General features: G+C 39.3%; 1 protein-coding gene across 1 annotated transcript in view; it reads left to right on the plus strand.

Annotated features, from left to right (window-relative positions):
* Positions 1 to 11,876, plus strand: part of PHLPP1 (PH domain and leucine rich repeat protein phosphatase 1) — a 249,363-nt gene that overhangs the window by 174,287 nt on the left and 63,200 nt on the right. The window contains exons 5-7 of the mRNA XM_037738637.1: positions 3,929 to 4,075; positions 4,696 to 4,926; positions 7,414 to 7,480. Coding sequence (XP_037594565.1) covers positions 3,929 to 4,075; positions 4,696 to 4,926; positions 7,414 to 7,480 — 445 coding nt within the window. The remainder of the gene's footprint in view (positions 1 to 3,928; positions 4,076 to 4,695; positions 4,927 to 7,413; positions 7,481 to 11,876) is intronic.

Consider the following 11,876-nt stretch of genomic DNA (forward strand, 5'->3'; position numbering starts at 1 on the left):
AGTTTAACTCACCTTGTTAAAATGAGCGTTACTGTTTTGTTTATCAAATAAACTCTTTCTTTTAAAAGAAAATGTGAGTCTTACAGAGCACGGACAGCCTGGCAACTCCCCACTAAGCCAGAGCCACTCAAAGCCGTTAGGGATTTGCTTTTCATAATTGATGCAAAGTAGGGGACTAGGCTGAGAGCGAGGCTTACGAGTCCAAGCTTTGAGCAGCTCCTTCATTACTTAATACTAAAGCCTAGTAATTTCCAAAGTGGGCTAGCATGTCCCCCACAGAGGAAGAAACAAGTTAAACACAGGATGTTACTGTGAAACAGAAATTTATTTACCTAGGGAGTCTTTTTAATTGACCCACTTGTGGTGAATAATTTAAGGAAGTAATATTGATTTCTCTCTATTAGACTCATTGACTAAAACAAGTATGGTTTTCTCTTCCTGGGTGTTATTTGTGACATCCATTTTGAGCACATTTGGAATAGGTTTAAAAGTAGAACTACTGCCATCTTACTGTTATTTTAGTCAAGTTTTCAAGTGTATTGTATATATCCCTGGTTCCTGGAAGGAAAATTACTCAAGACTTAGATATAACTAAAGCTAATTAATATTCTGTCTCCAAATAGTTATCATGCTGTTTTTTGGTTTTATTTCCTAAATATGTACAAGGATATATAACCATTCCCTGTAACTCACATGAAAAAATAGCTTTGCATATACATTTTTGAGTGTAGACTGAATAAATGTAAGAAAACAAAAAAGATTAAGCACATCTTATGACGAAACAAGCCCAGAAGGAGGAAGTATGTGAGGATTGGTAGCATTTGTGTATATTTGTTTATTTCTTTCAACTTTGATACTGTAAAACATTGGCTTTTTTTCTTTGCCACCCTTGGATAAAAATGGCTCTACCTCATTTTCTAAGGAGCCTTGACTCCCAATTAGTTTTTTAGAGGCCAGAATCAAATAAGCTTGTTGAACTGTGGTTTACTTGTTTTAAAAACTTTTATATTTACCTAAAATAAGGTAGGAAAGTTGGATGCATGAATTTGGTGCATTTAAACTTTTCTCATTAAGAAACAAAATACTCTTCCCTTTTATAGAGTTAAATAATTTGCTTAAGAGGGTAGCTTGGAAAATTACACCTCAAAATTTAGTAACTGGCAGAAAATTCCATTTAAAGCCAAGTGTAGGCAGTGATGCATTTTCATGGTATACTGTTGTTTAGATTAAAAGGGAAACTAGGAAAATACAGGAACAAAATGGATTGCTTTATTCCCTTAATAGCAAATTTAAGGTGTGTGCTATTCTGGCTCTGACATTGATTAGTTATGGCTGTGAAGTTGGAGAAAGGAGGGAAAAGGTAGGAACTCTAGTAGATCACACCCCTAGATAATTTAGCACATGTTGTGTCTAAACGGACATATCATTGTTACTATACTTTGATTTTATAATGTGAATATAGTAGGAGGTGCAAATTAAAGCAGTGTTAGTAATTTAATAGTGATAGTATCAGCTTCATTCTGCCATCTCTTCCCTGTCCCCCCTTCTGACCTGTCACTTGAGGGCCCCACCCTTGGCAAACAGTCATGCACATCGTTTGTTTGTTTAATTAAGTTATTTTAGAGACAGGGTCTTGCTCTGTGGCCCAGACTGGAGCACAGTGGTACGTTCGCAGCTCACTACTACCTCAAACTCCTGGGCTCAAGTGATTCAACACAGTAGCTAGGACTACAGGCTCCTTATCACCACACCCAACTAATTAAAAAATTTCTTGCTATGTTGCCCACTCTGGCCTTGAGCTCCTTACCTCAGGTGGTCCTCCTGCTTCAGCTTCCCACAGTGCTGGAGTTACAGATGTGAGTCACGGCACCTGGCCTTTGGACTTTGTTATAGGGCACTTAGGATACCTAGTTTGAAAGAGACTTCAGGTTTGTTTGTAAACATACTACAATTACAGTTTTCTGTCTCTGTAGATTATCAAGTGTATTTACTTGACCGTGGTTTTCTGTGATACTTGGTATCAACAACTAAAAGTATGCCTTTGGAGTAAGTCAGACCTGAATGATGCTTACTGCTGTGTGCTAAATAGAATACTGTTACTGAAATAACTTCATTTTAATAATTAAGATTACTCTTGAGTATGTGCTGCATAAATGTTAACTTCTTTTCTGTAGTGTGAACTCCATATTGTAGAACAAGTAGACATGAGTTATATTTCTTCCTTTAAAGCATACTACTTGTCCTGAAGCGAAGTCAGTCTTTTCAGGTTGTTGAGTAGTTTGGGAGCATTAAGATGTGCTTGAATTGGTTTGAATGTAAATAGAGTGTTCAGAATATTCGCTATCCTACATTACTGATAATGCTACCCTTGGTAGGGGAAAATTAGAATGAAAAGATAGTGCTTTCCTGAGGTCATTCATTGACCTGTGGCTTAGAATTATGAGTGATAAATATTTATCTGTCAGCTTTTTGTTTAGAATAAACTTTATTTCGAATACAGCTTCACATTTTCTATTACTGAATTTGACAAGTAGTTCACATGATAATTTCTTTAAAATACTGATTGGGTTGAATTAGATTTATTTTTAGTATGTGTGTGTCTCTTCTAGGAAGAGTGCATACTGCCTAGCATTAGACGTGGGCAGTTTTTAAAGGAATTAGCATAATGCAGTCACTGATCTGATTCTTATCTCATTTAGAGCTGGTGTAGAGGTCATTGATAGGCCAAATATAAGACTGTACAGAGAAGTAAAAATTAAAGATAACTTCTTCAATTGCTTTAGTTGCTTGGGCAACTGTGAAAAGGAAAGGGCCATTAACAAAAATAGAGCAGGAAGAAGTGCCAGTTTGGAATAAAGATGGCAAGTTCAATTTTGGGCTGGAAATATGGGGTGGCGCAGGAGAGGAGCCAGCATGTGATAGGATTGAGAGAACTGTTCACATAGGAGTAAAAACATTTCCAAGGAAGACAGTGTACAGACAGTATGAAACGGATAGCATATTTGTGACGATTACTTCAGTTTGGGGTGGGGAAGAAAAGAAAGGTAATAGGGAAGAGGGCTTAGAGAGCTAAGAAGAGGAAGTGTGTGTGGTAGGCAGTATCAATCAAGTACTGTATTGAGATCAAGGAATGAGAATTGGTTCTTTTTTGAAACAGAGTCTCACTCTGCTGCCCAGGCTGCATTACAGGGGCACAATCTCAGCTCATTGCAACCTCCACCTCACGGATTCAAGTGATTCTTGTGCCTCACCCTCCCGAGTAGCTGGGATTACAGGCATGTACCACCATGCCCGGCTAATTTTTTGTGTTTTTGGTAGAGATGAGGGTTCACCATGTTGGCCAGGCAGTTTCTGAACTCCTGGCCTCAAGTGATCCACCCACCTCCACCTCCCAAAATGCTGGGATTACAAGCCTGAGCCACCGTGACCAGCTGAGAATTGGTTCTTAAATTTGGATCTGCAAAGTCCCAGTTACTATTGAGAGAGTATTGTTTTGATAAGTTTTTATTACTTCAGTTTTGGGTTTGAGAAACATGAAACAGAAGTTTTTGACTCCAGAGGGCTAGCTCCAGCTCTGTCTCGTCCCTTTCCTCCCTCACTGAGGCCATTTACACTGTGTTAATTAAGCTAATTGAGATACTGCTAAAAAAACTTACTCCAGCAGAATTCACTTCCTTAAGTATTCAACCTGATTTTAGAGGGAAAAGTTTGTTTTAAGATAGAATGTTTACATTTTTGGTAAAATACTGGCCTTAGAGTCAGCAGATGTGCATTCCAACGCTGCTGTTCCCTTAACCTCTCTGGGGGCCCCATTTCCTCTTCAGTTGAATTTGGGAGTTGGGCTAGATTATCTCTTAGGCTGTAGTACAATTATGATGTTAATGACATTTGTCTCTTTTTCCCCTTTTGTTTTGTTTTATTGTAATAGGTTCACCAAGTTGAAGAGTCTTAACCTTTCCAATAATCATTTAGGGGACTTCCCACTTGCAGTCTGCAATATTCCAACCCTGGCAGAGCTGAATGTGTCCTGCAATGCCTTGCGATCAGTCCCAGCAGACGTTGGAGTGATGCACAAGTGAGAACTTTAAACCCCACTGGCGGGTATATCCGAAACCCCAGGGAAGCTGCATTGGGGGTGTTCCACATAAGATTAGTTAACTTGTTATGTTGGTCATGTAAGTTTTGGCCCCAAATCAAGAGATCAGGCACTCTGTCGTCTGTGTGGGGTTCATTTGTTAGATTTATACTCTTTGCAGTCTTGTAAAAAAAACTAAATATTCTTGTTTAGAACTGAAGATCCCTACAGATGAGTATGTCTAAACATGGGGTGTGGGTTATGTTCTCATTTTTCTGAGTTATATTGAATTCTGAGACTTAGAGATTAATTTTAAGAAATAACAAAGCCCAAAGGATAGCTGAATCGATTCATATCACATTTAGCTCACATTGGTCTTATTTATGTCTATTCAAATTGGGAAAACTAGTCATAATTTTCATTTTCAATAAAAGATTAAGATACTTATCTCTGATTATTTCTCTTTAACCCATTACTGCCTCAGGCCCTGTCCTTAGACATTTTGCAAAGAGTAATATATTTTCTGGTAATATGATCTACACTTAATCAAACTTGTATGTTGATAATAAAGATGTAAAATGTATACATTCTCTTTGTAATTCTTATGTTTTCACTAATAGCTTACAGACATTTTTGTTGGATGGAAACTTTCTACAATCCCTTCCTGCTGAGTTGGAGAACATGAAGCAGCTTAGTTATCTGGGCCTTTCTTTCAATGAATTTACTGACATTCCAGAAGTGTTGGAGAAATTGACTGCTGTGGATAAACTTTGTATGTCCGGAAACTGTATGGAGACTCTTAGGCTACAGGCCTTAAGAAAAATGCCTCACATTAAACATGTGGATCTAAGGTAACAATTTTTGAGAGATAGATCTCATTCGAGTGGTTGGCATATATTGCAGGCATAGGGAGTAGGTCATATAGCCTTTTTCAGTGAAATTAACCAAGGCAAACAGGCTGGGTAGTTGAATGTGGGCCTGTTTTTCTATTTCTGCCTAGAAGGAAGAATTAGGATTAATTGTAGGGTTTGCTGTCACTAGAAACTTGTTAAAAATTTCTCATTCATATGTCTCGAAGGTCTTTGCTTTGCAAATTGGAACCCAGTTGAGTGAAAAAGCTGTGTTTTGTTTTTGTTTGTTTTATTTTTTGATGTTGTTTTCAAAGAGATAGGGCCTTGCTCTCTTGCCCGGCCTGGAGTGCAGTGGTGCGCACATAGCTCACTGCAGCCTCAAACTCCTGGGCTCCAGCAGTCTTCCTGCCTCAGCCTCCCAAGTACTCAGGCATGTGCAGTTTCATCACCTTTTCCTGCCCTTTCTTCTTCATTCATATGGTCAGTCTAGGAAACCCATACATTCCTGTCCCATAAAGAATTGCTTGGCTTCACCTTTCCTCAGAAAAAAGGAATCAGACCTGTCCTTCCTGGGGAAGTATTAGCAATTTGCAGATCTAGAATTCTTAATTTGGAGGTAAATGTGGTTATAATTTGTTTGATTTTTGTGAACTTCTTGGAATGTGACAAGATAAGGAACTCTAAACACTTTGTTAACTTGCTTTCCAAATTGTTAACATTATTTGCCTCTGATTTCCTTACATTCCAAAATTTAAGCCCTATTTTATTCATCCACCAGTGGTATAACTTCATTAGAGCCAAGGGCAATGGCTTGCATTGACCTCAGGTAACAAAAATGAGATGATTTCTGAGTTACTGGTACATGTAGGAAGACATCATTTTTCTTGATCTGAATTAGCTTATACATAAGATCAACCTAAAATGTCTAGAAGGAATAAATCTTAGTAAGAGCTTTATAAATTCGTCAGATTCATACTTCTAACTTGAGCCTTTTTAGATGACGTCACCTACAGGATATTTAAATACCAGAATAGACATTAGACACCCTGTAAATGTTGTGTGACCATGAGTAACTGCTTCCTTCCTGAGCTGAGGAAGGGAAAATCAGATTAGATTTGTTCTAATTCTGCCTTAATACTTTATTTGTTGTTTTTTGTTTTTGTTTTCATTTCTGTTTTTTTGAGACAGTGTCTCTTTTCTGTCGCCCAGGCTGGAGTGTAGTGGCATGGTCTCAGCTCACTGCAACGTCAACCTCCTGGGTTCGAGAGATTCTCCTGCCTCAACCCCCCGAATAGCTGGGATTACAGGTGCCCGCCACCACGCCTGGCTAATTTTTGTATTTTTAGTAGAAACAGAGTTTTACCATGTTGGCCAGGCTGGTCTTGAACTCCTGGCCTGAAGTGATCCGCCTGCCTAGGCCTTTCAAAGTGCTGGGATTACAAATGTGAGCCACCCAGGAGAATTGCCTGAACCCAGGAGGCGGAGGTTGCGGTGAGCCAAGATCGCGCCATTGCACTCCAGCCTGGGTAACAAGAGTGAAACTCCATCTCAAAACAAAACAAAACAAAACAAAACAGAAACAAACAAACAAACAAAAAACAACAGATGTGAGCCACCATGCTCAGCCTAATTATGCCTTAATACTTAAAATCAAAGCTAGTGGAGTAATTTTAAGGAGAGTCTCGCTTAGTTTCTTTAAGTAAAGGGCTAATTTTACTGAGATTTTTTTTTGCTTTAAATGGAAATGTTACATCAGATTAAGTGATTATTTTTTTCTTTATATTAATGTTTTTTGATGCCATTTCTTCGGTGGTGTCATTAATAATTTCTCCTCCTGTCGTCGTCGTTGTCACTGCCGCCGCCGCCGCCGCCGCCGCCTCCTCTGCCTCCTCCTCCTTCTCCTTTCTCCTTCCTCCTTCCTCCTCCTCCTCCTCCTCCCTCTTCCTCTTCCTCTTCCTCTTGCCTGTGCAAAGTGTGGCTGTTTCTCGTTGGTCACTTCTCCTTCGATCCATTTTTTCTGCATTGGTGGTTGCATATACTCTCAGGCTTCACTTTCACCTTTCATCTTGATATTAATCATTCCCCAGTCTTTCCCTAACCGTTCTTTGACTTCTTGAGACCAGTTCCACTTAAGCTGCCAGCTAAATAACTCCTCCTTGGTTTTCCTTATTGATGCGTTTGACCAAATACATGTGAAACAGAGTTCAGTGTCTTTCTTACTTAACCAGTTCTTTCTCATGGATTTGCTTTTGCTGATAGCAACGCCACCTCATTGGTTTTCCAGACACACAACTCTTGGCTGATTCTGTCAGCTTTGCTTTTACATGAGTTTCTCTCTTTCATCACTTCCTTTTTCTTCTCACTGTGACTGTTGTCTTCTAGCTGAGCCATTTGCTTCCATTGTGCAGCCTCCCAAACAAGCACAATTTTACTCAGAGCCTGCCATTCTCTAGCTCAAAGTATTCAAGCCCTTATATTTGGTTTCAGCCCACAGGTATGTGAGTCCCTTGAGGATGAGGCTCTATCTCAGAGCCGCTCATGTGTGGGCCTCCAACCTGTGATAGCAAGTGAACTATTTGCTACTTTTCCTCAGTGAGATGTGTACAGAAGTTGAGACTAATATTTTAGTAACATTTAATGATTCGACATTCCACAGTATCTTAAGTGCATTGAGTTGATTCTTGTTGTACAGGGTATCAACTAGTTTATTTTATTTTATTTCATTTATTATTGTTATTGTTATTTTGAGACAAGAGTTTCACTCTTGTTGCCAGGCTGGAGTGCAATGGCGCAATCTCAGCTCAATGCAACCTCTGCCTCCCGGGTTCAGCCAATTCTCCCACCTCAGCCTCTCAGGTAGCTGGGATTAGAGGTGCCCGTCACCATGCCTGGCTAATTTTTTGTATTTTTAGTATAGACAGGTCGAACTCCTGACCTCAAGTGATCCACCCACCTTGGCCTCCCAAAGTATTGGGATTACAGGCATGAGCCACTGTGCCTGGCCTCAGCTAATTTAGATGTTGTCAAACTGGCACAGTGGGTTGTGTATGGGTTTATACATCAGTCTGTCACCAATTACAACTTTAGAAAATAGATCTCCTTCCCCTTGATAATTTAAGCACTGTTCTTATTTATCCTTCCGCCCAGTGTTAGTGGTTAGTAGGTCTAGTCCTTGGTAAATATTAATTGCCTATACTACCTTTGTAGCCCAGACCCTTTCATTCCCTTCACTCCTGCAGAAGCTGTGCAGGCAGGCACGAAACTTGCCCTGTGCTCTTCTCTTTGCTGCAGAGGCTGTTCCTCTGCTTCCTCATACCTGCTTTTCTTCTCCCATGTACACCTGTTCAATTCTGCCTACTCTTGGGATTCAGATGAATTGCTTCCTTTTCCATAGCCTCTTTTTATTTTTTTGTTTTTTTTTAACCATTCTCAGCATTTTATACATCATTCATGGCACTTATCACATACTTGTAATTCTTGTATTTTATAAAACATATCTGACTCTCCTTACTAAATTGTGAAATATGTTGATAAACACCTTTATCAACAGATATTAAAAGATGTTTTATTCATCTCTTACCACCACAAAGCCATAGACCATCATTGTTGTCATCATTGCCATAGCCCTTCACAGGCTGGAGTGCAGTGGCACAAATACAGCTTCCTATAGCCTCGATCTCCTGGACTCAAGTGATCTTCCTGTCTCAGCTTCCCGTGTAACTGGGATCACAGGCACGCACTACCACACTTGGCCAATTTTTAAATTTTTTGGAGAGACGGGGTATCCTTTGTTGCCAAGCTTGGCTCAGACTCCTGGACTCAAGCTGTTCTCTTGCCTCAGCCTCCCCAAGTGCTGGGAGATACAGATGTGAGAGTCACCATGTCTGGCCAGGAAGGAATTTTAATCATATTTTGCTCTTAAAAAGTTGGTCTGGGATGGGTGTGGTGGCTTACTCCTGTAATCCCAACACTTTGGGAGGCTGAGGAGGGTGGATCATCTGAGGTCAGGAGTTCAAGAATAGCCTGGCCAACATGGCAAAACCCCGTCTCTACCAAAAATACAAAAATTAGCCAGGTGTGGTGGCACACACATGTAGTCCCAGCTACTCACGAAGCTGAGACAAGAGAATCACTTCAACCCAGGAGGTGGAGGTTGCAGTGAGCTGAGATCACGCCACTGCATTGTAGCCTGGGTGATAGAGTGAGACTCTGTCTCAAAAAATAAATAAATAAATAAAATTTTAAAAAGTTTGTCCTCGTACATCATGGTGACTGATGTACTAGAATGTGTACCTAGAATAAAAAAGAAAAAACACATCTCATCTTGGGTACAACAGGCTGCAGGAATGGAACAAATGTCCCATCTTCTTCCCAATCTATGCTTTGAACTACCTTCGTAATGGCTTTATCATCTTCATTTGAAAGAGCCATACACAATTTCATTCAATTAATACAATGTAATTAATTTCATTGTATTAATACTAAAATAATCATTGATTTAGTGAGGAGACAAAATGCAACTAAAGCAAAGTTAATGCAACAAAATACAAAATATATACAAATGTAATGAAATAAATACCAATGTATTTATTTGTATTCTTGTGTTGTTTTTTTTTTTTTGAGACAGGGTCTCACTTTGTCGCCCAAGCTGGAATGCAGTGGTGCTATCACGATTCACTGCAGCCTCAAACTCCTGGGTTAAAGGGATTCTCCTGCTCCCGCGTCTCAAATAGCTGGGAATATAACACAGCTGGCTGATTTTTTATTTATTATAGAGACGGGGTATTGCTCTGTTGCCCAGTCTGTTCTCAAATGATCCTCCTACTTCACCCTTTCAAAGTATTAGGATTACAGAGTTTGAGCTACCACACCCAGCCATAATATATTGTATTCTTGAACAATGCTAAGACAGTGCATGTAAAGTGTTTTCACCACAAAAGTAATAACTGTGTGAGATAGTGCACGTGAACTAGCTAGATTTAATTATTTCACAATGTACATATATTTCAAAACATCATACTGTACACAATAAATACATACAATTTAATCTGTCAGTTAATCTGTCAGATAATGAAGCAGTTCATCCTAAGTAGCTATAATACTGTGTGAGCCTGAAAACTTGGTGTTTCAGTCATGGTGAGAGTTAGCAACTTAAGCCAAATATTAACTTTCCTTTTCGTTACATTAACTTTGCTTTTGTTATAGATTTTTTTGTCTCCTCATTAAATCAATGCTTATTATTTAATATTAATACAATGAAATTGTATTAATTGTATTAATTGAATGAAATTGTGTGTGGCTCTTTCCAGTGAGGATGATAAGGCCATTATGAAGGTTGTTTGAAGTGTAGATTGGTAAGAAGATGGGACATTTCTTCCATTCCTGCTGTCTGTTGTACCCAAGATGAGATGTGTTTTTTCTTTTTTATTCTGTGTACACATTCTAATAATCTAGTGAGCATTTGGAAATAGGCAGATTGCTGGGTCGAGGCCAGTTTTTAAATCTTACAACCTGGAATAAAAAAAAGAGAAGGAGCCAAAAAAACATCCTCTTAGGGACATTGGAAGAGGCCATATGCTCTGCTTGCGTGTTGACGAATCCCAGCTCTTTGCTGGAACTCATCCTTGTGTTTCAGTGGCTTTAGGATATAAGTCTTAATTCATTTTCCATAGCTTTATTTTATTTTTTAAAGGACAGAAATTCACTACAGAGAATCTTTGGCTTTTTCCTGTATTCCAGAGTTACATTAATATTCTTTTCTTTTTTTTTTTTTTTTTTTTTAAGACAGAGTCTCGCTCTGTCATCCTGGCTGGAGTGCAGTGGCGTAATCTTGGCTCACTGCAACCTCTGCCTCCTGGGTTCAAACAGTTCTTCTGCCTCAGCCTCCCGAGTAGCTGGGATTGCAGGTGTGTGCCACGATGCCCAGCTAATTTTTTGTATTTTTTTTTTTTTTAGTAAAAACGGGGTTTCACCATGCTGGCTAGGCTGGTCTCGAACTCCTGATCTTGTGATCCTCCCTCCTCTGCCTCCCAAAGTGCTGGGATTACAGGTGTGAGCCACCACACCCTTCCTGTATTAATGCTCTTCTAATCAAGTGCATCATCTCAGCACTTTGCTGGCTTTGTAATGGAAAGTAGATGGTTTTTGCTGTTTGTTTTTAAAGGAGTTAGACATAGCCTAACAAACTGGAAATTGAGATTTCCATGTATTTTTCTCCCCTTTGAAGCTAAATATATCTTTTTTATTTTGGTTCCTGGTCCCCATTACTACTTATTTTCTGGTAGCTCATCCACAGCAACTTCAGTCAGTTAGCTCACTAGTTCTCATGGCTAGAGATTCTGCCAGTTTTCCCCTGCGCCTTGCCTCATCACACAGGTGTTGATTTCCATTTTTGTCCATCATTTTATGATTTCTCAGTGGATCCTAGATGCCGGATTTCAGTATTTTCTGCACTTCACTGTAGCAAGCAGTATTTTATAGATGGAGATAGTTTTGATGGTTCATCCTGGTCCTGAGCAGTTGGGAGTCATGTGCTTGCATTCCTGTTTCTGGTGCTCCCATTCAGTGTGCAACTCTCATTCATTATGTGACTGCCGTGCATTATTGTTTTTCCGTCTCAACCTTTAATTCCATCCTACTCATCTGCCTGTTCACCCATCCTTTCTCCTTCATTAAATATTCATTGTAGTTGTAATGTACCTAACAGTCTGAGTTTTGTTTCTTATGTTATATTCGGTATGGTATACATAGTTTCTCCGTTCTTTGGACGTTAATTCCTAATTCTTTGGAAGTCAATGCGTACATAGATTTTTTTTCCCTCTTGAAGTGAATTAAGGTAAAATCAGTATGCTTATTCCTTTCACAGCTGTAGTGGTGTCACATGTTTCAGAATATATTGTGAAGGTTAAAACCTTCTGGAATTGCAGCTAAAAATAGATACTCTGGCTAGT

This window comes from Cebus imitator, unplaced genomic scaffold (assembly GCF_001604975.1).
Source record: "Cebus imitator isolate Cc_AM_T3 unplaced genomic scaffold, Cebus_imitator-1.0 Scaffold55, whole genome shotgun sequence".
NCBI lineage: Eukaryota > Metazoa > Chordata > Mammalia > Primates > Cebidae > Cebus > Cebus imitator.